This window comes from Hyperolius riggenbachi, chromosome 2 (assembly GCF_040937935.1).
Source record: "Hyperolius riggenbachi isolate aHypRig1 chromosome 2, aHypRig1.pri, whole genome shotgun sequence".
NCBI lineage: Eukaryota > Metazoa > Chordata > Amphibia > Anura > Hyperoliidae > Hyperolius > Hyperolius riggenbachi.
The window spans coordinates 175,150,271-175,177,510 of NC_090647.1; the positions used below are offsets into that span (position 1 = coordinate 175,150,271).

The 27,240-nt window shown below is 41.6% G+C and overlaps 1 protein-coding gene across 1 annotated transcript in view; it reads right to left on the reverse strand.

Moving 5' to 3' along the window:
- The window catches only part of LOC137544899 (protocadherin-9-like), a 1,465,400-nt gene that overhangs the window by 604,417 nt on the left and 833,743 nt on the right, over nt 1–27,240 (reverse strand). Inside the window, exon 4 of the mRNA XM_068265997.1 lies at nt 1,276–1,477. Within this exon, the coding sequence (XP_068122098.1) occupies nt 1,276–1,477 (202 nt within the window). The remainder of the gene's footprint in view (nt 1–1,275; nt 1,478–27,240) is intronic.

Genomic DNA, 27,240 nt, shown 5'->3' on the forward strand with positions numbered 1-27,240 from the left:
AGCTCTTTAGCCTCTACTAATAATTCCAATAATATTTGTTTTTGAGCAGGACTGCACAAGCAGTTTCTGTATTTTAGATATTCAGTAATCCCCATTTTCATAAACTAGACTTTTTAGTTTTAATAAACTAGACTTTATAGTTTCATAATTATTTAATTTTTATTTTTTTTTACACTAAACCACACAGGGCTTCATATAGAACTAAATACTATGAAAATTATGTTGTTTATCTCATAATATACACCATGCTGTAGTAATAGATGGCATGCACTGTCAAAGGCCCCATCACCCTAATATCACATGTAACCTTGTTTTGTTGTTGTGATTGCATTCACAATAGAATTCTATATGTCAACAGCAAGGGATAGACTAAACCTATACTCTTCATGGTAAATAGAACTGTATGTTTCCCTAAATAGATGTAAATGATTTAAGTGTCTTGGCAGTGGTTATTTAGAACAAAAGGAAAAGTCAACTACCATGTTAAAGTTCTGGATCCTAATTTAAATCTGCACATTTTTAATTGCAGTAATTGTATGGATTACACACTTTGTACCATACCATTTTACGTTTCTTGCAGCTCCTTTGTGCAAAATCAGGATGTATACATCCTATTCTAAAGATTGTATAAAACCAAATGTCCCTAAAATGTTCTTCAGAGTATTCAACAAAAGACTAGTAGAAACTTAAAAAAGATATTTTTTAAAACCGTAAATGATGAAATGTAAAAAAAAAAAAAAAGAAGTATTGCTGCTCTTCACCAGAAACAATATATTATTACACTAATATTACAATTTGCTTTATCATTACAATCTGCACTCTTAACTATTTATCATTACAATCTGCATTTTAAGCTATTTATCATTACAATCTGCATTCTAAGCTATTTATCATTGCAATCTGCTTTCGTACACAAACATCTGTCTAATGAAAGGCTCAATAAATGACTCTGCTTAGTATTTTCATACTCCATTAATTGATTAATTATTTGATTTTAAGCATTGACAACAGTCCACAAATAAATTCCAGCCATTAGACTTCAACGTAAAACAATATATAAAGGTTCACATACTAGCATGCTGAAGGCAAATTACCTTTGTTTTCAGTGAGACTTATTCAATAAGTGATTTCATTGTACTTGCAATGTGCTACTTCCTGCAACCCAAAGCAATTAGCTGAATTGTTGCTGTAGGAGTATTTCCACTTGCATTTGTTAATAAGCCCAGTAACGTCCAAAACTTACTTGCATCGACATTAGTTAATGGATCACCTTACCAGAATTGGGATCAGAGTTTCCATCAGCTTCAGTCCGCTTGTCTGGAGAGACTTGGTCATAGAATTCATCCTGCGGCTGGACCAGAGGAAGAGGTTGTGCGATCATAGTACCACTCCCCACTGGGTCGTGGTCTCCGAGACCACTGTCACTGCAGCTTTCTTGAGACCCGTCAGGAAGGTGAAATGTGACGCGACGCTGGGACTGTAAATATGAACAAATAGATAGCGTTATGCATCCTCATATGCTTTTTCATTTCTAATATGCTTTCTATAAAAAATTACATTTTATATTTATTAATGAAGTACTGACGGAATTCCTGGAAATCTATCAAACATGAAGTTACACTTTGCATGCAGCTCTGCCTGCTGTTTCATCTACCTATTAAATGTTTTATATTCTACAACCAACTCATGGGGGCAAACTGCATTGACATAGGAAATGTTATTTAAGATTCCAAGGTTATCTATAGGCTTGCGTGCATGAAATTCTTTTCATCTGTCTATGGTTACCTTTTTCTTGACAACACATGAGCAGGTAGCTGGTTCTTGATTTATTCTGTACATCCAATTTCTATGTATAAAATGAATTGACAGAATAAAAAGACTTCTTAGAAGTATGAGGAATGGCCAAATGTATACGAAGCCTGTGTTTATGGTTTTGATTGGTTTAAAACCTATTTTTAATGTGTCAATTATATCTTTGGCAGTAACCTCTAATTAACAAACAATTAACAATTAAAAAACAAAGTATTTTCCCCAGATATACAGTAATCATATTGATTGCCAATTAAATTCTATAATATATGTTACTGTAATTCATTTAAAAATAACCATGGATTAAAAGCATAAAATAGACATTCTTAAAGTGAACCTGAGACCAATAGAACATAAGGTTCTACTTGAGGTTCTACCTAAGAACATAGTTTTTACACTTAACTTGCCTTCCTCCAGCTCCCTGTAAGGCCATCTGTTTGACCAGTGATTCTGTGTCACTGTGAACTACATTCTGTAGTACTAGTCCAAGCCTTATCCCTTAGAGCCATATCAATCCACGCCATGCAATGAGGAACAGAAAGTCCAAAACTGGATGTATGCATGTTGGATTGATGTGGGTCTGTGAATTTATAAGCTATAAGCTCACTGTGCACCAGCAGTTCTGGGTGTGTGCCTGCTTTCAGGGGCATACAGAGATTATTTGCATATTTGGGAGTAATGCATCATGGGAAACCAACGTTGTTCATTTAAAGCTGAATTATGGCAAATACCTTCTGTTTTAAGAATCCACATTTTTATTCAGCTAGTGGTACTGCAATTTACAATAATATACCAACCTCCTTGCAAGAGGCAAACTGCATGCATTCTGAAAATTGGAGCAAAATATATGCAGTGGGACCAGGCACTTAGTCACATTTTCTGTATTTAATTGTCACATTAAAACACTTTTTTTCACTAGATTTTGACTTGAATACCTCTTGTCTATGAACTATGGTCCTATCATATTATTATTTTATTTATTTATTTTTTGACATTTCATTTTCAGTATTAGGAGATGTGGCCAAATCTTGACCATGAAATTGCTAAAATTAGAGAGAGAAATGTAATTGTTTTGTGAAAATATCTGCAAAATCATAACTTTATCAAAAACTTAGCTTGCTTTTCTACTTAACAAGAAATAAAGGAAAAAAAAAAAAGATTATTAAGTGTATTTACTGAAGGAAAGGAACAATGTAAAGCATTCAATTTTAGCTTTTCATTATTTTAAAACAGCTAGAATGTAGATTTTTGCTTATGGATTTCTAATATATTTGCATTTAGGGACCCAGGTCCCAGATAAAGTTGTACGCTTTTTACTATAATAGGTTAGGAGAATAACTAATAACTTGTACTTCTGTCTATTGCTGTATTCTGAATATATTAAAATGTCCTGTTTGCAGCTGTTAACTGAAAATAGGATCTCAATGCGTTGCTCGAATCTACTTGAACCAATGTGCACGCATGTGCATGCTCCCACCGCTCCTGAGAAATAGTGTATTTTTTATTATCTTCCTTGTTTTTCCCTTTAAAATGCATAAAAAATAAGGTAATTACTAAAAACAAATATCATACCCAAAAGCCCCATCTGTGGTGAAAAACAATACACAACAAAGAGATAGATCATTTAGGTATGATTTTACTATTGCCCCATTCTGGCTTTCTAATCATGACTACGAAACTTCTCTATTGCCTCCTCTTTTCCTTTTACACTGGCTCAAGTACGCTCTCATATATGCAGACACTACTGCAACTTAAACATGCAGTCTGTCTCTGATGCCCTGGCACCTCTCCTAACATCATACTTCACTAACCCAGACATGACACTAGACAAGACAAATAACATTTACAGTATATTGCGCTTTTCTCCTGGCAGACTCAAAGCACCAGAGCTGCAGCCACTAGGACACGCTCTATAGGCAGTAGCAGCGCTAGGGAGACTTGCCTAAGGTTTCCTACTGAATAGGTGCTGGCTTACTGAACAGACAGAGCCGAAATTTGAACCCTGGTCTCCTGTGTCAGAGGCAGAGCCCTAAACCATTACACTATCCAGCCACAGTACCACAGCTCAGGTACAGAAGTAATTGATGCCATCGTATCTCTTACTGATGTCTGCTTTCATTGTGTCTGTTGCCAACCCCGAGTGACCAAAGCTACTAAGCTGAGTAGAAAAACCAACACACAAAAACACGCAAAACAGTTATATTTCCCTACCTCATATACTCCCACACCCATAATTCAAACCTAGTATGGATACAGAGGCACCAGAAGGATAAAAAGATCTAAAACATGTAAAAATAAGGAGGTAGTGGTGGACTTACCTCCTTCAGGCAGACACAAGAAAATGCTGATCAATTTTAAGCAAAGCAATTTATTTACATATGCCAGGAAAATACTCAAAATAATTAAAAGCAATTGTTCAGAACTTTTGACTTTGGAAGGTCTTTCACAGATTCTTACTCAGATCAGATCCTTTCTCCTCATCCTTTGTCTGTGGTAGTACCTCAAGACTCTGTCCTTGGCTCCCTCTTTTCCATCTACATGCACAGTCTTGGCAACTTAATCAAGTCATTTGGTTTTCAATACCTTACTTATATGCAGATGATACACAACTGTTCCTCTCGGGCCAAGACCTTAACTCCCTCCTCACAGGTGTTTCTAAATGCTTGTCTCCTATATCCTCTTTCATGACCTCACTTCTTAAATCGTAATATGAGTCAAACAGAACTAATCATCTTTCCAGCATCTCTGAACATCTCTCTGCCTGATTTTACAATAAATGTTAATAACACCACTCTAAAATTAGTGTCCAAAGCACGGTGCATAGGGGTAATATTTGACTCCCCTCTCACTTTTATTTCTCACATTCATTTCCTAACCAGCTCCTGTCATCTATAAACTCAAAAACATATCTTGCATCCAACCTTTTCTTACTCAGGACACAGCTAAAATAATAGTACATGCTCTTATAATTTCTCGTTTGGACAATTGTAACATACTACGTTGTGTACTGCCAACTAACACTAGCACCTCTCCAATATGTACTGAACTCGGCTGCTTGACTTCTTTATCTTTACTCTTGCTCTTCCTCTGCTTCTCCACTCTGTCAAACTCATCATTGGCTACCAATTAACCAGAGGATCCAGTTCAAACTCTCAAACCTAACCTATAAAACTTGCTACAATCTCTCTCCCATGTACATCTCCTCACTAGTTTCCAGATACCAATCCAACCACAATCACAGAACTGGGCATGATTTCCTTTTGTCCTCCTCTAGAACCACCTCCTCCCATTCACATTCACAATATTTTGCCAGCGCTTCACCCCTGGAATCCCCTGCCACAACAAATCTGTCACTCTCCAAAGCTTGATATCTTTAAATGCTTCCTCAAAACTCACTTTTTCCAACAAGCATACATTCTACCATAGGCCATTTCCCCTTTGATCTCTGGCCTAGTTGTACTCCTACTAGATAACTTAAAAACACACTGGGCCTGATGCAATTGTCAGACTCGCCAGTGTTAAACACTGGTGAGTCCAATAATCAGGCTACTATAAAGTCGCCTGATTCAATTGCATTTAGCCCTAGGCAGGGTGCTAAAAGAACTCGCTTGGGCGATATTATCGCCCAGCAAGTTCCTTACACCCTATCCTATTACACTTTGCATGCCTCCGGGAAGCGATGCTTCCTGGCAGACATGAGCGTTAGCTTAGACCTGCAAAAAGCAGGTCTAAACATGCTAACGCAGGACATCGCCGCTGCATCTGGGGGTCTCCTTTAATAAGGAGACCCCCAGAGCTCCCCGCCGGCCGCCGCTCATCTCCGCAACCCCCCACAAAGTTGCAAAGCTACAAATTGCTTCAATTCCTTACCGCCGCTTTACACCCGCCGGCCGCCGCATCTCGCCGCAAGTCCCCGCTGTATAATTACAGTGTACGAGTTACTGTAATTACACTCACTAAGAACAGAGTCCCGGCAAAGCATCTTTGAATCAGCCGCCGGGGCTCCCCATTGGTTCACAGGCAGGACCATGAAAATGGCTCAGCCTGTGAACCAATGGGGAGCCCACCACCAATGGGGATTTGCTGATTCAAAGATGCTTTGCCGGGACTCTGTTCTTAGTGAGTGTAATTACAGTAACTCGTACACTATAATTACACAGCGGGGACTTGCGGCGAGATGCGGCGGCCGGCGGGTGTAAAGTGGTGGTAAGGAATTGAAGCAATTTGTAGCTTTGCAACTTTGTGGGGGGTGGCGGAGATGAGCGGCGGCCGGCGGGGAGCTCTGGGGGTCTCCTTATTAAAGGAGACGCCCAGATGCAGCGGTGGAAGATGGCGGCGGATGTTCGGCGGGTTGTGCGCATGTGTGGGGAGCGCGGCCGTGGTGCTGATGGACAGCACCACAGGGTAAACCTCGCTCCCCATCGCCCGGTAATAGGGAGCACCGCTCAGGCTTTCGCCTGAGTAATGCTCCCTAACGATCGTCCATCGCACAAGTGAAACTGGCAATAGGATTTGCCGGTAATCCTCGTGCGATGGCAAGGTGATAAGTAGCTCGCATCTGCAAGCTACTTATCACCTGGAATAGCATCAGGCCCACTGTCTCTAGGTATAAATATTGTATACTACCGAACCTCTTGTCCCCCCCCCCCCCCCTTACTCATTGCTTTAAATTGCAAGCTCACAAGGGCAGGGCTCTCTCACCCTTTTGTTACACATTTTATTCTTGTTACCTTTGTCACTGTAATTACCAGTTCTGTATTTTGTACCAACTCTATATTTTGTATAATGGTGTATACTATTGTATGTATTATTTTATATCCCATGTTTGTTTCTTACTTTGTACAAGGCGACATCATATGTTTGCACTTTATAAATCAATAATAATAATAATAATAATCAGTAATAAAGTTATTGCTGAATGAACGAGAGGAGCGCTGAAAGATAAAAAATGTTGTTGTTGGGAAGGGTAAATCAGTGTGTGGAGTGAAGTGGGTAATGATGTATGCAAACTGAATTCCTGGATAAAAGTGCAATTTGGTGTGCTAGAAACTTAAATAAATTACACCAAACGCATATGTGCTAAATTATTATCAACTAAAACACCAGAAAGTGTGATTATTATGATCTTCCCATTTACACAAATGAACAAGATGGTATATAGTTGTTTATACATCTTTGAAAACTATTGTTAACATAGGAAGGATGAACCAAGATATATAATAGAATTGCTCTCAGAAACTGGACTGACAATTTAATTTACTATCCCACAGATATCACCTACACCAAGCTTGCTTACATTGCTGTGTAAATGTAAACGCAGATAAGGAAATTGAAAAGAGAGAGGGATATGACTCCAGTGTCTGGCAGAGTATTCAAGGTGCATGGAGATGATTAAAAATGAAAGGGAAAGAGAACGCAAACACAGAACCTGCCAGCTGGAGTAAAATTAATTCCGCTTTGGTTCACTTTAATTACTGGCATTTGATACATTTCAGCAGGCTAAAAAACATAACCTTAAAAATCTGGAGCAAATGTCAATTAACACCGCTAGAGGATTTTTAACGAATATTGACCTGTGAATGTTCTGACAGTTATGGGGTCCTTTGAATGTTTCAAGAGATTGACACCAAATTTAAATGAATTAATTTAGCACTGTATTTTTTTTTATTTGTGTCCTTAAAGCTTACTTAGAGAGTTGTATTGCCATGGATGTCATAAACATCTAATATCTCCTGTCTGTGCAATAATCTAATAGATGCAGTATTTATGAGTTTCATAGGAGAGGCAGGGTAACATATTGTGTAGTTTCTTCCTCTTCTGTTGAGCACTAGTGTTTGCTTCTGTTGCGTTTCATTTATACATTATTAATTCTATTTCCCTAGAGACCAAATATCTTGAGCAGTAGTCAGATAGCAGATATTTCATGAAAACACCAGAAGAGGTGCAGTGTCTTAATATCCCCATGAACAATATTTTTCTCACCGCTGTATGATCAAATTATTTTTATAGGCATTTCTTTCTCAAACTGCCTGGTTTAATGTTTTAGATTTGCTACTGATTTGCTGCTTAAAACATCACACAATAAAGGAAAATAGGGCTTTCTACCCAATATGCGGGGAGATCTGATTGCTTCTGAGTGTAGTGGCTGGTAGGGGGGTAAAGTTTTCTCAAAGAATATAAATCTTTCTCATAGTCTGTCCTCCATAAATAAAACTGACTTTATCTATATGTGGGTGTTGTTGTGTATATGTAAGTGAGGCACCGTTATCAGCTAGAAAATGCAGACATAGCTTTTAAAGATAATGCAAATTTTATACATGTGGAAAGGAGATCACACAATGGGAAAATTCCATGCCATTTTGAATATATGTTCTCAAGATGGAATTCTACAAATCATCCCATTTTGCCTCACATTGTTAATGCACAGAAAAAATAGTGTAACTTACAGCCCCCTTTCAACAGAAACCCGTAAATAATTGAATATGAATCAGAGTTTGATTTTTTATTTTTTTGTATTTTTTTTTAGAATCTGTGAACTTAAAGGCTAAACATGAAAAGTTTTACCTGAACATGGAAAATAAGGAGTTATCTGCAAGTCAACAACAACACCACAGAACTTGAGTTGTCTGCTCACAGTTTAAAAACACGTTTTCTATCAGTTATATTTTCTTGCATTTTAATGTTTTGAACACAGACTTGGAGTTTGGACCAAGCACAGGTCTCATGATGTTTTGCCTATGAATTGAAAGGAGTTAAATAAACTTATTGTGTTTTTCAGACTATAAGACATTCCTGATGATAAAACACACCTAGGTTTAGAGGATAAAAACCAGGGTAAAAGTATACTACACCTGATATATCTACTGTCTATGGTGTCTTGTGGATATTCTCTCTAAATTATTATGCCCCCTTTGTACATCTTGTAACCCCCTTGTACCTCTTGTGTCCCCCTGTGTCCTACTCTGCTGATTGTGTCCTCCAGTGTCCCCATGTGTCCGCCTCTATCCCCCTTGTGTCCTTCTCTGTCCCTCTTTTTTCAGTCCCGTGTTCTTGATTGCCCCCCCCCCCTTGTGCCTTCCTCAGTGCTCTTTTGTGTAGTCCTGTGTTTTCTATTTTCCACCCTTGTGTCCCCTTCTGTGCCCCTTTGTGTCCCCATGTGTCCTCATCTGTCCCATGTGTCATCCTCTGTCCCCCTTTGTGTCCCCATATGTCCCTGTTTGTCCCTATTTCCTCCTCTTCTATGCCCCCTTGTAGAGTAATTAGCATTGGGAGCTTAGAATGTGTCTCACCTGATCTGAAGGTGCCAGCAGCTTTTATGAACATCTCATCTTCCTCACTGTTGTGCTAGTGCCAGCTTTTTATGATCACGGCATTACATGTGACTGGCATTAGGGGTACAGTGATGGAGAGGAGATATCGCTGATTGCTACTGGCACCAATGGACCAGTTAAGACACACACTCAGCTTCCGATGCTGATTGCTCTACATGGTGAGGTGTGTGGGGGGGGGGAGATGGAAGGACAAGGTGGACAGAGGGAGACTCAGAGCAGCACAGAGAGTCCCCAGCATCATGGGCGTTTGGCATTTCATTTCACTGGGTGTTTGTAAGTCAGGACTTCCTGTATTCAGACTGTATTCAGATGCACAGTGACTGTTTGTCCCCACTTGTGGGGAGAAAAAGTGTGTCTTATAATCCAAAAAATATGGTAGCTACAAATTAAAAATGGAGAGGATGTTTCTTATCTCACCAGTGCCAAGTATACAGTGATTTCTGACACTCACAGACACCCAAAATGTTTAACTAAGGATGATTGCATTACATATGCATTACAAGGAAATAAAATAGGTTAAAGCTGAACTGAAGGTATGTGAAAAAAGGAGATCCACTTACCTGAGGCTTCTCCAAGCCCCCTGCAGCCGTCCTGTGCCTGCGCTGTACTGGCGCTTCTGCCAGTCAATGGAAACTCAGCCTGCATGGCCCTTGCCACGTGTGTCCTTGTTCATGCTCCTGTCTCTGGGAGCATACTGTACAGGCGCAGTAGATTTTCTTCTACTGTACCTGTGCAGGATGCTCCTGGCCACAGGAGTGTGAACGAGGATGCTTATGGCTAGGCCCACGCAGGTGCAATGGCCATCAACTTGTAAGTCAATGGTGAAGAAACGGAGCTGCGGCGGGGGACAGGAGGATCTTTAAGGAGCGGCGTGGGTCAGGATGGCTGCAGGGGCAGGGAAAAGCCCCAGGTAAGTGAATCTCTTTTTTTTACGTAACTTCAGTTCCGTTTTAAGTAAGGCCTTTAAATGCTGGCTCAGTTGGCTCCTACCATTGACAATGTTAAATGTAGACACTTAAAACAGGGGTAGAGGTGCCCAATGCATAACAGATAGGCTAATAAGCTATTAATCTTATAAACAGAGAGGGAATCTTACCTCTCTTGAAGAATTTGAACCAGTTTATTGAAAAACGGTCTTTTATTCAAGCACATAAAATTAACAACGCGTTTCGTGAGTACTTGCCCACTTCTTCAGGTCAGTGAAAAAAAAACAGATGCCTTAACTGCTATGGCTGTGTAGCAAGCATGAGCGCCTCTCTCTTAAATGTAGACAGCTCTTAGCTATGCACTGTAGCAGATATCATATTTTCAGCTATACAATAATCAAGGTCCTGACACCTAAACATTACAGCTGGCAATTAATATAATGGAAGATGAGTGGTCAAAATCATTTTCAGAGGGTTTTGTGTTAGGAAAAAGGGTAGAAGTAACATTTAAGTATTAATGCTAAGAGGTCAGGTTTTGTGTCAGCAAGGACTGTGGACATTATTCAGTTCACCTTTTCTCTTATGTTTTCTTCTAGGACATATTTTTTTCCTTCTGCTTAAAGAAATTTTGCAGCACTTTGCAATTGAAAAGTAACCAAAAAGTAGGCAAAAAAGTACTGTCACAATTGTTCTGAGTATTTTTGTGCTTGCTGGTGGCTTCAAATGCAGTTATTGATAAGGTGTGTAAATATCACACAGCAGAAAACTCAGGAGAAAAAGTGAATGTATGTGTGTGAGTGTGTGTGTGTTAGCAGGGGGGTGATGAGGATTGTCATTTAGAGGGGGATTATGGGATTATGTTAGGAGGGGAAGTTATTATTAAGAATTAAGAAAGAGTAGGAAGTAGCCAAGGTATGACTAGAAGTACTGAAAAACCCAAACCCAAAAACCCAAACACATGTATAACTTGACTTTATTTTTGTCTGTGCCTAAGGCCTAAACTGCCCAGGATTTATAAACACTTGTAGCTCCTCTCTTAAGTTTATTTTGCAAGTCATCTTTGGTTAGCCTTGAAGAACCATAGAGGTTATAATGTATGGCAAAAGTAGAAAGGTACCGGGCACCAGCTGAATTGCAAATGCCAAGGTTATAATGCAGAAGTGTTCTTGTATGCTCCATCTTTTTTTTTTTTTTTTTTTTTTTGCAAAAAGTATGTCCAATGCAATTCAACTAAGGGCAATGAATATTGTTTTATGTAGTGTGTATGGACTAACATTTATTAAAAATGTGTACTTGTTATACAATAAATATTGACAGCCATTTAATTATGAATACAATTACGAACTAAATTAATTAAATTTTTTTTCCAAAATGTCAAATTACGATTTTCCATTGTAATTGTGAATTTAAATGCAAAATTTGCGCTCAACACTATTGTTGCTCATCTGAGGCGTTTGCTTGAAGCTGCCATAATTATGTAGTAAAACCATCTTTTGGATGCTAGTTATTTATGCAAAATCTGACTGTTCTTAAAAAAAATCATAATTTAAAATGGCTTTACTTCCCTATGTTATTTTTCTTTTTATGCATAGATAACAAGGTAGATGGAGCCTTTATTTTAAGCTTATATCAGTCATTTTCCATATAACTCACTTAAGCACATTTTGTTCATTATTTTGGCTATCTACTGTAATTTCAGCATCTTTGTAAGTTGTTGTTGCTTTTGCATTTTATGGCTCTTCTTTCCAGTATGAGCCATAAATACAAGTCATGCTCAGCTTTATCTTTTCCAGTTTTCAACAGATGCCTTTCAGTTGTAGCACAATTTTGTTACAATTTGTGTCATATCTAATACGTTTTCCTGTCATCCCGGGAGCTACACATAACATATGATTCGATGGCTTTAAAAGAATCACCATTGCCACCATTCACTTGTCAAGCCCGATGCATTTCTGTAGAATATCGGGAGAGGAATTATTGCCTTAACCTGTATATTGCCAAATTACTTTTCCTTACAATACACTGGAGTTTAAGGAAATATCTAGATGCAGAAAGATGTCTTGTAAGGTGGGTTTTCTTTATGACACTTAGGCAAATATAATATTTTAATATTAAATTATGGTAATGCTGCTACATCGGTGTGCAGTTTACAGTTTACAGTAAACTTGAAAAATGACAAATATAGATTTAAAAGTAAATAAGTTATTGTTCCCTCTTTCTCACTATGGCCCTTATTCAATTATCTTTTTCTCTTGCATGTTCTCCTAGGAAAAAAATTTTCATCTTCTCTTAAAAAACAAAACAAAAACAACAAACAAACTTGTCAGCACTTTGTAATTGAAAAAGTGCCAAAAAGTAACTGGAAGCAAAAACTATCAAAATGTATTATGAAGTATTTCCTAGCTTGCTGATGGCTTAACGTGCATTTTATTGACAAGGTATGAAAATCTCACCCAGGAGCAAACTCAGGGGAAAACAATAATTGAATAGAGGCCTCGAGTTGTGATATATTCTGTTGCTATAGACAGGAGTGGAGGGTCAACAGCGCAGTGCACCATGGAGCCAGAGCCGAGAAAAGGTCCTCCAGCCCCCAAGGCTGAGACACCGAAGTGCGCCCCCCCATCTCTCCCACTCCAGCCGTCACATACTGATTGCTATTAGACTAAGAGGCGCCCCAGGGCCCCCAATACCTTAATCTCTAGTTATCTGGCTTGCAGTCTCTGCCATGTATCCCTTCTCTGCTTCAAACACAATAGTGGAATGAAAGCTGAGTGAATTGTGCGCCCCCTCCTACACTGCGCCCTGAGGCTGGAGCCTCTCTCACCTCTACCTCGGCCTGGCCCTGCATGGAGCATCTTCCAGCTAGAGGATTAAAGGGGCACTATGGCGAAAAATTATAAAATGTATGTGCAAACATAGACAAATAAGAAGTACATTTCTTTTGTTCACTTTCCAGAGTAATATGAGCCATAAATTACTTTTCTCCTATTTTGCTGTCACTTACAGTAGGTAGCAGAAATCTGACAGAAGTGACAGGTTTTTGATTAGTCCATCCCCTCATAGAGGATTCTCAGCAAGGTTTTTATTCTTCATAAAGATATTTCCTAAAAAGGATTTAAATAATGATGTTGGCCTGCCTCCCTGCTCATTACACAGTTTTTTGGCCTTTGGATGGAGAAACTGTCTTTCACTAAGTGCTTTTGAAAATAAATAAATCCCTGAGAATCCCCTATGAAGAGATGGACTAGCCCAAAACTTGAGTCAGATTTCTACTACTTACTGTAAGTGACAGCAACATGGGAGAAAAGTAATTTATGGCTCATATTACTCTGGCAAAAACATACTTCTTATTTGTTCATGTTTGCACATATTTTACATTTTACAATTTTTTGCCATAGTGCCCCTTTAAGGAGAGGATGAATGAGCTTGGACAAGATGATCTGATTCTCTAAATCTCTCAGTGATGCATTGGACCTGCTGTACACAACCCCAATTGGCTACTCTTTCCAATGATTTTTTTTTTGCTGCTTTACCTATGTGTCTCTGCACAAGAAGGTGTGGCTGTGACAAGTTATACGTGGGCAGTGCCCCTGGGCAGCTTAGAGTTAGCTTGGGGGAAAAAGTGGGTAACTGTCTTAGCAATGTCCCCCAGATAGATTCAATTATGCTTGATGTGCCCACATTATTCCAGATGTCATTCAAGATGGGAACAATGCTTCCTGTTTCATCTGCTAGAGTAAATAAACTGTACATTGAAGAGAATTTACCCCAATACTGACTCTTGCAGGATCCAACAACTAACCAGTGTGCAGTTTGAGTATCATGCATTTACAGCCACTTTTGCCTTGTGTCTTTTAGCTATATCTTAATTCATGTACACAGATTTTACACAAAGTGTGTAACAGGTTTTCTGCAAAAAGAGCAACTGGCGTTATGTACACAATGCATGTATTGTATTTGTGTACTGCATGCTATAGAAGCCACATGCACACTATTTACATAATAACACAAGCTGGGTTGCATACTTTGCATAAACGCCAGCAAAATCGAAGTGTATTGTCCGCACAAGTAAATATTTCCATAGGTTAGTGAATTGGACCCATACTCCCTTAGTCTTCAATAGTGTTGGGCGAACAGTGTTCGCCACTGTTCGGGTTCTGCAGAACATCACCCTGTTCGGGTGAAGTTCGAGTTCGGCCGAACACCATCAGGTGTTCGGCCAAACCGTTCGGCCACATGGCCGAACTAAGAGTGCATGGCCGAACATTCCCCGAACGTTCGGCTAGCGCTGTGATTGGCCGAACGGGTCACGTGGTTCGGACCCGAACGCGCTCTGATTGGCCGAACGGTCACGTGGTTCGGGTAAATAAATACCCGAACCACGTCATATCTCCGCCATTTGTCTGTGGGTTTAGCTTTGGGTAGGCAGGCAGGGTAGTTCGCTCTCCAGCCACGCTAGCCAGGGTCCCCCCCAGTCATTGTGTGTCGCTGCTGGGAACAGTAGTACACCGCTCGCTCAGCCACACTATATATAGCATTGTTTACTGCCACTGTGTACCTCGCTCAGCCACACTATATATAGCATTGTGTTTACTGCCACTCTGTGTACACGGCTCAGCCAGACTATATAGCATTGTGTGTACTGCCACTGTGTACCTCGCTCAGCCACGCTATATATAGCATTGTGTTTACTGCCACTCTGTGTACACGGCTCAGCCAGACTATATAGCATTGTGTGTACTGCCACTGTGTACCTCGCTCAGCCACGCTATATATAGCATTGTGTTTACTGCCACTCTGTGTACACGGCTCAGCCAGACTATATAGCATTGTGTGTACTGCCACTGTGTACCTCGCTCAGCCACGCTATATATAGCATTGTGTTTACTGCCACTCTGTGTACACCGCTCAGCCAGACTATATAGCATTGTGTGTACTGCCACTCTGTGTACACGGCTCAGCCAGACTATATAGCATTGTGTGTACTGCCACTCTGTGTACACCGCTCAGCCAGACTATATAGCATTGTGTGTACTGCCACTCTGTGTACACGGCTCAGCCAGACTATATAGCATTGTGTGTACTGCCACTCTGTGTACACCGCTCAGCCAGACTATATAGCATTGTTTACTGACACTCTGTGTACACGGCTCAGCCAGACTATATAGCATTGTGTGTACTGCCACTGTGTACCTCGCTCAGCCACGCTATATATAGCATTGTGTTTACTGCCACTCTGTGTACACCGCTCAGCCAGACTATATAGCATTGTGTGTACTGCCACTCTGTGTACACGGCTCAGCCAGACTATATAGCATTGTGTGTACTGCCACTCTGTGTACACCGCTCAGCCAGACTATATAGCATTGTGTGTACTGCCACTCTGTGTACACCGCTCAGCCAGACTATATAGCATTGTGTGTACTGCCACTCTGTGTACACCGCTCAGCCAGACTATATAGCATTGCGTACTCTGCCAGTCAGTGTGTATATTGCTGGGATCAGTAATACTCCACTCACCGCCAACCACTATATGAGCTCACCATGAGTTCCTCAGAGACCTCCGCTGTGAGCAGCACTCCCAACAACAGCAACAGCCAACGCCCCACGCAAGCTATAACATCCACCCCAGCAGCCAGTGGTCAGCAGCAGCCCTCCCCAGAGGAGAACGTTGTGTCCATCGGTCCGTCGCCAGAGCGATTAATGAGGGCTGCCATTGAGGAGATGATGGGGCCTGATGTGGAGGAGGAGGTCTGGCTCAGGCCAGCATCCCAAGTTAATGTTGAGGACGATGAGGGGTCTGTGTCTGGGGATGTTGGGGTGGCAGAGGTGGTGGGTGGGTCAGACTCAGGAGAAGAGTTGTATGATGAGGATGATGATCGGGACCATCTGTATGTGCCTCAGAGTCCGACCCCGGAAAACATGTTGTATCGTGTGTTTAGGTACTAAAATCTGCGTTCCCACTTCCCAGTACTGCCTGCAGTGCCCGGGTCCACGGATCCATATAATTTTTTGGGCAGCACTATCAAACTGTGGTACTATGAGTGAGTTGCCATGGTCCTTCTGTGCTGCCTGTCACACTCACCGTCTGTCTGCAGATGGATTGTTCAACACAGCTACGCCATCTGACATGTAGTCCTGGACCTTGACCATCTTCTCCAGGCGATTGGTGTTGGAGGACGTGGAACTGCCCGATTGCTGTTCTGTGGGCTGCTGCATGGGTGTCAGAAAATGTTCCCACTCCAAGGACACTGCCAATACCATTCCCTTTTCGGCACTAGCAGCAGCTTGTGTTCTTTGCTGCCCTCCTGGTCCTCCTGGGTTTGCTGAAGTCAGTCTGTCGGCGTACAACTGGCTAGAGAAGGAGGAGGATGTCAATCTCCTCTCTAAAGTCTCCATCCTCAAGGGCCTGCTGGAATTGTTCCATTTTTGACCTGTCTGACACTTTCTTCAATCAGTTTTTTAACATTGTGTTTGTATAAACTGGGTATAAACCCAGTAATTGGTGTTGTCCAGATTCCAGAATAATGAATAATAATGAATAGTGAATAATGCGCGGGCCGCGTTCAATGCAGTCTAGCATGAATTGAGCCATGTGTGCCAGAGAGTCCTGCCAGACTCCTCTGTCTTCATGTTCTTGTGAGCGTTGTGATTGTTGTGATGCACCATATTCGTCACCAGCATCACTTTCTTCCTCTTCTGCTGTCCATTCCCGCTAAATTGTGGAAGTCCAACGTGCACCGCTCTGTCCCTCGGCAGTGGGGGCATCCAATTCCTGCTCCAACTCCAGCTGTTCCTCGTCCTGTTCTTTGTCATAGCTGGGACCAGCGTACCCTGAGGCAGGTTGCCTGATGTTGGTATCATCACGCTGATTGTTTTCATCTTCAGAATCCCCCACTTGCATCATGCCAGCGGTTTCCATCTTCAACATTGATTTCTTCAGTAAACACAGCAGTGGTATTGTAATGCTGACTGTAGAGTTGTCACTGCTCAGTCACACAACGTGGATTGCTCAAAATTTTGGAGGACTTGGCAGAGATCCAACATGGTGGCCCAATCAGATCCACAGAAGCTTGGTAGCTAGCTGCTGGAATGCACCTCGGCACTGCGCAAAAGCGTGCTAGCATGTGCAGCGTAGAATTCCAGCGCGTAGGGAGGGACATCACCCAGCGAGCGATGGTGCGCTAGATTAAAGCGCTCCTGCATCTCTTGGTGAGTCCTTCAGAAGCGGTACTGGACTTTTAACAATGTTTTTTTTTTTTCCTTCAACAGAAGATCTGCCACGTTGGAGTGAGGAGGACGCCGCCGACCCCGACACCAAGCTGAACCCCGGCGAACTCCAAGCAGAGGATCTTCAGGAACCCTCAAGGCTTTGAGCAAGCTGAGGAGGATCAGCAGTCCTGACGAGACCTCTCCTCATATGCGACTGGGTGCAGTGGAGCTCCCCAGAACAACCTCTCAGTTGTCACTTTGTCACTGGTCACTTTGTCACTTTGTCATTTTGTCACTTGTCACTTTGTCACTTGTCACTTTGTCACTTTGTCATTTTGTCACTTTGTCACTTGTCACTTTGTCACTTGTCACTTTGTCATTTTGTCACTTTGTCACTTTGTCACTGGTCACTTTGTCACTTTTCACTTGGTCACTTGTCACTTGGTCACTTGGTCACTTGTCCAGATGATCTCGGTACACCTCCTGCGATTCAAATTCCTGCACACATTGCTCTGGGATTTGGGTGTGATGAATGATGCATCTAACTGGCCACCGGAGGCAATTAAGGCCTTCAAAACATTGAAAGCAGCTTTCTGTTCCGCCCCCATTTTGCGTCATGTTGCGTTGTTGACGTCATGTTCATCCTCGGCCTCGCCTTGCATTTCAGTGCGAGGTGCATTTTCCACAGAATAAGGTTGTGAATCCGGGCACAACATTTGTGGCTGTTCCATTGACCTTTCACAGGTAGAAGATTGTGGGGGTGGGAATAGCTCCTCCGAATAGCCCATTGTGTCCTGAAAACTACTCATTGCATTGCTTTGCGCACACATTTTTTTGTCCTCATGCAAGGCCTGAGTTGCACCTGAAAGCGTGGCCTTCTCCTCCTGCGCCTCCTCCTGTTCCATCACGTCTGCTGCTGCTGGGTTAGCGTTGACGCCCGGTCCCTGTTTATTGAACCTCTTATCTTTATTACATTTATGACTGCATGGCGTTAAATAGCATGCTATCCGCACGCTTCTTGTCCTCATGCAAGGCCTGGGTTGTTGTGTCTCAAAAAGCATGGCCTTCTCCTCCTGCGCCTGCTCCTGTTCCATCACGTGTGCTGCTGCTGCTGGGTTAGCGTTACCGGCCCCTTTTCCTGGAACCTCTTCTCTGTATTACATTTATGACTGCATGGCGACAAAAAGCATGTTACCTGTGCAAAGAAACATGACATTTTCCACATTTAAAAGACAGTTTTTCCTTTGAAACTTTACAATCAATTTTCTCAAAAACTATAAGCTCTTTTTCAAATATTTTTTTCCTCTTGTACCCACTCCCAAGGTGCACATACCCTGCTAATTTGGGGTATGTAGCATGTAAGGAAGCTTTACAAAGCACGAAAGTTCGGGTCCCCATTGACTTCCATTATGTTCGGAGTTCGACGCGAACACCCGAACATCGCGGCGATGTTCGGCGAACGTTCGCGAACACGAACATCTAGGTGTTCACCCAACACTAGTCTTCAACCTCAGTTTCTGCACCAGGCAGCTTTAGGCAACAGTTTCAAAAGCTTTTGCAAAGCCTAAGTTTCTTATGCCTATTGTTTCCTCAATATTTAGATTTACATTCAGCACTTCATAAAAACTAAGGGTGTTGTATAGTTGATGATTATGTGAAATTAGACTGATTACTCAGCGCTGTAGAATTTAGTATAGAGCTCCTTAGAATATCTTCAAGCTGTCTACACACACCAGATGTTAAGTGCACAAGTCTATAGTTTCCTGGTTCTGATTTATTTACTTATGTACAGTGATATTGAGCTGACCTACTTAAAAAAGATCCTCAGAGAATTAGGTAAAGAAGCATATTTATATGTCAGTTCAACTCTCTTTATTCCACATACATTATCTATCTTGATTTTACTTAAATGTGACCTAACATACATCTGTGCTTTTGGCATGTAAAGATGGGGAAAACCCATAGCTGTATTATGAGATGACTGTGCTCCCATCTTTTCAAAACAAGGTATTTTTGAAAGTTTTTTTTACTTTGTTCCAAATTTAGCATTTTTACATAGTTGTTAAATTACTGACTATAATTATGGTTATGTGTTAAAATGAATGACAAATTTCACAGAAATGTTGCATTAGGATTTTGCTTCACAATTGCAAATTGCTTCACAACATGTATGTGAAATCTGAGCTTAATGCTACCTGTAATTATAGCAGTAGATGTCCCTCAATGCAATTCAACCCCGTTTGAAATGTAGATATAGAATTTGCCATAACTACTACCTGTGGTTAGATATTCCCCATTTTCACCACTGTTACTGAAAAGAACTCCTTTGTAAATAGGTGGCAAACTTGTTTTCTCCCATGTGCAGATAATGTCCTTTATCCTGTGCACAAACATAGGGACAAAATCCTTTTGTATTACCCTCTGACGTATTTATACATGTTAATCAGGTCACCCTTCTGTTGTCTTTTTACAAGCTAAATAAGCTCAGATTAACCAATATGTCTTGTAAGGCATTGCAACTCCCTGATTTAGTTGCCTATCTTTGGAGTTGTACTAAACTTTTCCTTTCTATAGTGTAATGCTTAAAACGTATCCCATATTCCAGATGTGGCTTCACAAGTGATTTACACAGAGGGAGTAGTATATCAGCATCTTGTAATCTTATTTTCCATTTTATGCATCCCTTATTGTATTTGCATATATCAAACTCTCACTGAGGCTAGGTTTCAGTCTCAATGATTCTGAACTTCAGTATTTCCTTTGAGAGCCATGACACCAAATTCCAAAATACCTATAGTAAAGCGTAGCTCTACCATCTAAATCAATATATCAGATTTATTTTAGCATCCACATCTTTACCTCCTTAACAGTAATCCCTAGTCAGGCTCGGGGTGGAAATCCGCAGATCAGAGCGGTAATCACGTGCTTGAGTGAGTTATATGCAGGAGCTGTTGCAGATCTCTCTGTAGTATGTTTTTTTTTTCATGTTCTTAGGGTTTAAAAGCTTGTGAAAAATGTTAAGGCTTTTAAACCCTAAATCTGGAAATAATCATAATGCCAGGGAGGTTAAAAACAATGTGGAGGTTTTCATGGACAATACTACAACCCCAATAAAAATCCTACCTACCTGAGGAATTAGCACTTGTCCTGTTAAATGTAAACAATAATATTCCACAGCAACATACCATACTCAACTTTAGCAATAACACAAGCATACCGGGATCCTGTATATGTAACTTATGCAGCAATAAGCAACAACTGCAAGGATTGAAGAATGTCCAAAATTAATGATATGCCACATACATTTTCCTCATATACCTTGACAATTGACACCATCATGGTTATTGATGTAGTGCCTATTTAGATACAAGCCCTCTATAAAGAGAAACTCTGACCAAGAATTGAACTTTATCCCAATCAGTAGCTGATACCCCCTTTTCCATGAGAAATCGATTCCTTTTCACAAACAGACCATCAGGGAGTGCTGTATGGCTGATATTGTGGTGAAACCCCTCCCATAAAGAAATTCTGAGTACGTACTCTTGGCAGTTTCCTGTCTGTGAATCTTGCTGCATTGTGGAAAATAACAAGCAAAGAAGGATCCGCAGGCCAGGCCAGGTAGAAGAAAAAAGCTGACAAATTTTATTTGAAAAATTCCACACACAGTGCAATAAAAGGAAGAAAGAATTAGCTAACGCGTATCGGGCCTACAATCTGCCCTTAATCATAGCTAAAATAAATCTGTCTAGAACAGGGCTTATATGCAGGTGGGGGGAGAAAGGATCCCCACCCACTCGCCATATGACCCAGATCTTAAAGGTACAAAGCATCCATATATACAGAAAACATGTTACAGACATATTTAATAACAATAGTTTAAAGTTTAGAAAATGTAAAAAAGTTACCACTAGAGAAATGTATGGAAATCCAATATACGAAAAAATGCATATAATATTATATACAATATAAATGCAGTAAAAAGGAGGAGGAAAGACTACCATAAGCATGGGAAATAAGATCATAACAAAAATATGAATGCACAAAATCACATACAGATATTAATACGTGTACACAAGACTTAGAACCCAGCGCTTATTTAAACCATCTGGCACACGAGTGCCCATTCGGTGGATCCAATAAGCTTCCCGCCTAAGAAGTAAACTATGGATATCCCCTCCTCTAGTCGGACAAACAACACGCTCCACCCCTTGGAAACTGAAGGACGAAAGATCACCCTTATGAACTGTTTCGAAATGTTTCGAAACAGACGATTTCTGGAAGGTATTCCAATTGGTTCCTCAATAGTGTTCCGCTATTCGGGCTCTAAGATTTTGGGTGGTACACCCTACATATTGAATGCGACACGCAACACATGAGATCACATAAACGGTGTATTTAGTATTACAGTTTACATATTGCTTAATTGGAAAATCTCTATTACCTGAAAATGAAAAAATCGTAGTACCTCGCCTATGGCAATGACAATAGTGGCAGGTCGAAAAGCCACAAGGATATGAGCCCACCGTGGTGAGCCAGGTAGGTGTACGCATAGACGAGGGAGATCGAAAAAGGCTGGGGGAAAGGATAGATCCCAAAGTGTGGGCCTTTCTGGCAGAGAAACGACAACCACTGTTAACGATCTCTCTAAGCCTGGAATCTGAATGTAACACAGGAATATATTGTTTTACAATTTTCGTAATTTTATCGAACTCCATGCTATAGTCGGTAACAAAAGTCGGTTTACCCACTCCAGCATTATTTCGATTGGTGCATTTTAGCAAATCTGAGCGTGGTCTTCTAGTACCCCTAGAGCGTCCCACAGCTAATTGTCGTTTGTTGTACCCCCTGCATCTTAGCCTTTCCTCGACTAAAAGACATTTCTGATTGAGTTCATCTATGCTTGAACAGTTTCTAGCTGCCCTTGTGAATTCCCCAGTGGGGATGGCATTAATAGTGTGCCTAGGGTGACACAAATTTGCAAGTAAAATAGAATTACCTGCTGTCGGTTTTCGAAACGTTCGTGTTGAGACCCTATGGGAAATAGGATCTGCAGTTAAAGTCAAGTCCAAATAGTCAATTTTGAAGAAATCAGAGTTCATAGTGAATTTCAAATTTAGATCATTTTCATTGGCATATGCCAGAAAGTCCCCCAGGAGGGCCGGAGGACCCCCCACACCAAAAGCAAGTCATCAATGAATCTGCCATACCAAGCAATGTGGCAGGCACAGCTCCCATCATATGCCTGCCACACTATCTACTACATCGCATTTGGGAGCTATTCCCAAACGCCCACAACAGACTATTGCTCAAGTTAGTAGTGGTTTTGCCTTGCCTGTGACTGGCACGTCTACTTCCATGGCCTCTTCACATGTGACTGCTTCCTTTGCTGATACGACCGTACGGTCTCATTTTCCACTTAACAAAGTCAACTCCATGTGTGCAGAAATACCATCTTTGCAGTATAACATTCAAGGACTCTATTATGCTCCTATGGCCCCCCCCTGTTTTTTCCCAATGCAATGTTTTGCCATCTCATCTACCCACTCCGTATAATCTATTGACAAATTTGCCCACTGTGCCACACAGTATTTATCCAGGTTTCTATGGACACAATTTACCATTGTCTCAGCATATTAACCTACCTTCTTTCAGGGCTGGAGACCAGAGTCATTTGGGTTATTTCTCTGGTCACAATGTTGAATCTGTACCATCTGTGGCAACTGTTCTTAGCACACACTCTCCCCAAATGTCTGTTGAACCATCAGGGGGCACAGATGCGGATATATCTTCTAACGATACTGTGTATAATGAGATTGCAGTGGGTTCATCTGTGGCCCCTTGTGACAAGACGATACAGTCCAAAGTGTCCAGTTATGGTTTTGACCCTGGAGACAATTTGGACATGTATGGAGGTCTGTTGCAGGACACCGATCGTAAAAACAAATTTATGTCTGTTTTTTCAGGAGATAGTAGTGCTACCAGTTTACAACCAGAATTAACATTACACTCTTTACAAACTACTCTGGAATGTTTAATGGATAAAGAGGTGCGTTTGTGGTGGGACGTGACGAGTTTAAAGCATTATATTGGTAAAGGCATTATACCAAGAGGCCTACGTATTAAGAAAGTTCCCACCACCATATACTCTGACAGGTTCATTCTAGAATGGAGTCAGATTTTGTCAGACTGCTCATTACAGCTTATGAAGCTTATTGTGACCTATGAGGAGCAGAAACTTATCGATCTTAGACTGCAGATAGATAAAACCAACGAGGATCTTAGGAAGTTTGACACTTTGGCTCTCTATGATGAACTTAATTCCAAACTTAAAACTAATATTAATAAGTTGGAGACCATCATCATGGAGACAAAACGTGTCAAGTTCCTGAGAGACACGAATGACTACAATCGTAATGTTGTTTATGAGTGGGGACGGTGGGAGTCTATTTATAGATCACCTAAATCTATTTTGAAAAAATGTACCGCTAAGAAGAACGTTAGTTTTAGCTCTCCTGACAACTCAGGGTCTCAGTCTGACGCTTCAGATATATCAGATATGCATCGCCAAAATTTGCAATTTGTTTTCCCTAATTCCACCAATTTACCCTGGGTCCCTCCTGTGCTTCAAACTTCTGGGGTCCCTATTCCTCCAATGTCTTACTACAGGAATCAGAGAAAATTTCCCAAAATGAAAAAACGGAAAAACAAAAGAAACGTACAAGACGAGCGGGGCGGAAACATTGAAAATCGCCAAAACAGCCGATAATTGGGTCAGCCTCTGCACCCCAAAACGTTATTAATCTGTCAGATTATGTTCTTTCTACAGATCAGATCAATTTATTGTCTAGGGGCTTATCTTTTGCTCCCTCTAGCCACTTTGATCTTTTTCGTACCATCCTGGATCGCAACAAGTTCGTGAGAAACTTGGTGGTTAAAAAACATTTTTTTGAGGATGAAACTGAATCCTCTGATTCCTGTATCGCACGTCCATTGTCCTTTAAGTTCATAGAGGATGTTCCCTCTTTTCAGGACATCAGGGCGATCCAGGCATTGCAAGTTTTGGTGAATGTGGAACCTTCGAAGGTGACTCTAGAACAAGTAATCCCTATTTCAATCTCTAATCCCTCCTTTTATCCAGTCAATGCTAGGTCCCCTGAGTTAGACACTTTTCAGGATCTTGTGGAGAGGGACTTGACAGAGTTGTCTCGTACGGCCAGGGCACCGCCCGACCTCTCTGTCTCCGAGCGACAAGCTTTGACTTCTTTACAGACCAATACTAATATTGTCATACGCTCGGCAGACAAGGGGGGCTCGGCCATTGTCCTGAACGCGTCCGATTATCGGGCTGAGGCTCTTAGACAGTTGGGGGATGCGGATGTGTATCGGCCCCTCCATCGAGATCCCACTCAGAATTTCCTGTGTGATCTTCGGGGGCTTTTGGAATTCGGGTACAGATCTGGAGTTCTTACTAAACGTTTATCTGAATTCTTGTGTCCATTATGCCCCATTGTGCCCGTCTTCCATCATCTTCCCAAGATCCACAAACCGGACACTCCCCCCCGGGCCGGCCAATTGTGGCTGGGATTGGCTCCGTGGGGGAGCGTCTGGGTGAGTGGGTCGATGCGCATCTCCATCCCCTGGTGGTCAGACTCCCTGGTTATTTGCAAGACACACGACATGTTATATCCAGTTTTGACAGTTTTGTGTGGAAATCAGAGTATTTATGGATTACTATGGATGTTACATCCTTGTATTCATCCATTCCACATACTTTGGCCCTAGAGGCTCTAGAATTTCACCTTAGCAAATATTCATCGTTTGACGTTCCCCTGCGGGTCTTCCTTGGGAGGGCTATTGAGTACCTCCACACACACAATATTTTATGTTTGATTCAGGGTTTTATCTCCAGAGATGCGGAGCTTCTGTGGGGGCTAAGTTTTCCCCCTCCCTTGCGAACCTATACATGGGTTGGTGGGAGGAGCTCCGCATCTTTGGAGATGACAATCCCTATGCCTGCCACATTGCTTGGTATGGCAGATTCATTGATGACTTGCTTTTGGTGTGTGTGGGGGGGGGGGGGTCCTCCGGCCCTCCTGGGGGACATTCTGGCATATTCCAATGAAAATGATCTAAATTTGAAATTCACTATGAACTCTGATTTCTTCAAAATTGACTATTTGGACTTGACTTTAACTGCAGATCCTATTTCCCATAGGGTCTCAACACGAACGTTTTGAAAACCGACAGCAGGTAATTCTATTTTACTTGCAAATTCGTGTCACCCTAGGCACACTATTAATGCCATCCCCACTGGGGAATTCACAAGGGCAGCTAGAAACTGTTCAAGCATAGATGAACTCAATCAGGAATGTCTTTTAGTCGAGGAAAGGCTAAGATGCAGGGGGTACAACAAACGACAATTAGCTGTGGGACGCTCTAGGGGTACTAGAAGACCACGCTCAGATTTGCTAAAATGCACCAATCGAAATAATGCTGGAGTGGGTAAACCGACTTTTGTTACCGACTATAGCCTGGAGTTTGATAAGATTACGAAAATTGTAAAACAATATATTCCTGTGTTACATTCAGATTCCAGGCTTAGAGAGATCGTTAACAGTGGTTGTCGTTTCTCTGCCAGAAAGGCCCGCACTTTGGGATCTATCCTTTCCCCCAGCCTTTTTCGATCCCCCTCGTCTATGCGTACACCTACCTGGCTCACCACGGTGGGCTCATATCCTTGTGGCTTTTCGACCTGCCATTATTGTCATTGCCATAGGCGAGGTACTACGATTTTTTCATTTTCAGGTAATAGAGATTTTCTAATTAAGCAATATGTAAACTGCAATACTAAATACACCGTTTATGTGATCTCATGTGTTGCGTGTCGCATTCAATATGTAGGGTGTACCACCCAAAATCTTAGAGCCTGAATAGCGGAACACTATTGCGGAACCAATTGGAATACCTTCCGGAAATCATCTGTTTCGAAACATTTCGAAACAGTTCATAAAGGCGATCTTTCGTCCTTCAGTTTCCAAGGGGTGGAGCGTGTTGTTTGTCCGACTAGAGGAGGGGATATCCATAGTTTACTTCTTAGGCGGGAAGCTTATTGGATCCACCGAATGGGCACTCGTGTGCCAGATGGTTTAAATAAGCGCTGGGATCTAAGTCTAGTGTACACGTATTAATATCTGTATGTGATTTTGTGCATTCATATTTTTGTTATGATCTTATTTCCCATGCTTATGGTAGTCTTTCCTCCTCCTTTTTACTGCATTTATATTGTATATAATATTATATGCATTTTTTCGTATATTGGATTTCCATACATTTCTCTAGTGGTAACTTTTTTACATTTTCTAAACTTTATACTATTGTTATTAAATATGTCTGTAACATGTTTTCTGTATATATGGATGCTTTGTACCTTTAAGATCTGGGTCATATGGCGAGTGGGTGGGGATCCTTTCTCCCCCCACCTGCATATAAGCCCTGTTCTAGACAGATTTATTTTAGCTATGATTAACTACTTCCCGACCACCGTATAGACAAATGGCGGCCGGGAAGCAGACGCCGCAAGGACCGCCGTATTGACAAAATGCGGCGGTCCTTGTTTGGGCATGGGCGGAGCGATCGCGTCATCCGTGACGCGATCCTCCGCCTCCGCCTGTCGCCGCTCACTCGCCGCAACATCCCGCCGGCCATACGGAAGCGCCGGCGGGATGTTAACCCGACGATCGCCGCATACAAAGTGTATAATACACTTTGAATTGTTTACAAAGTGTATTATACAGGCTGCCTCCTGCCCTGGTGGTCCCAGTGTCCGAGGGACCACCAGGGCAGGCTGCAGCCACCCTAGTCTGCACCAAGCACACTGATTTTCTCCCCCCCCGCCCCAGATCGCCCACAGCACCCATCAGACCCCCCCCCCCCCTGCCCACCCCCCAGACCCCTGTTTGCAC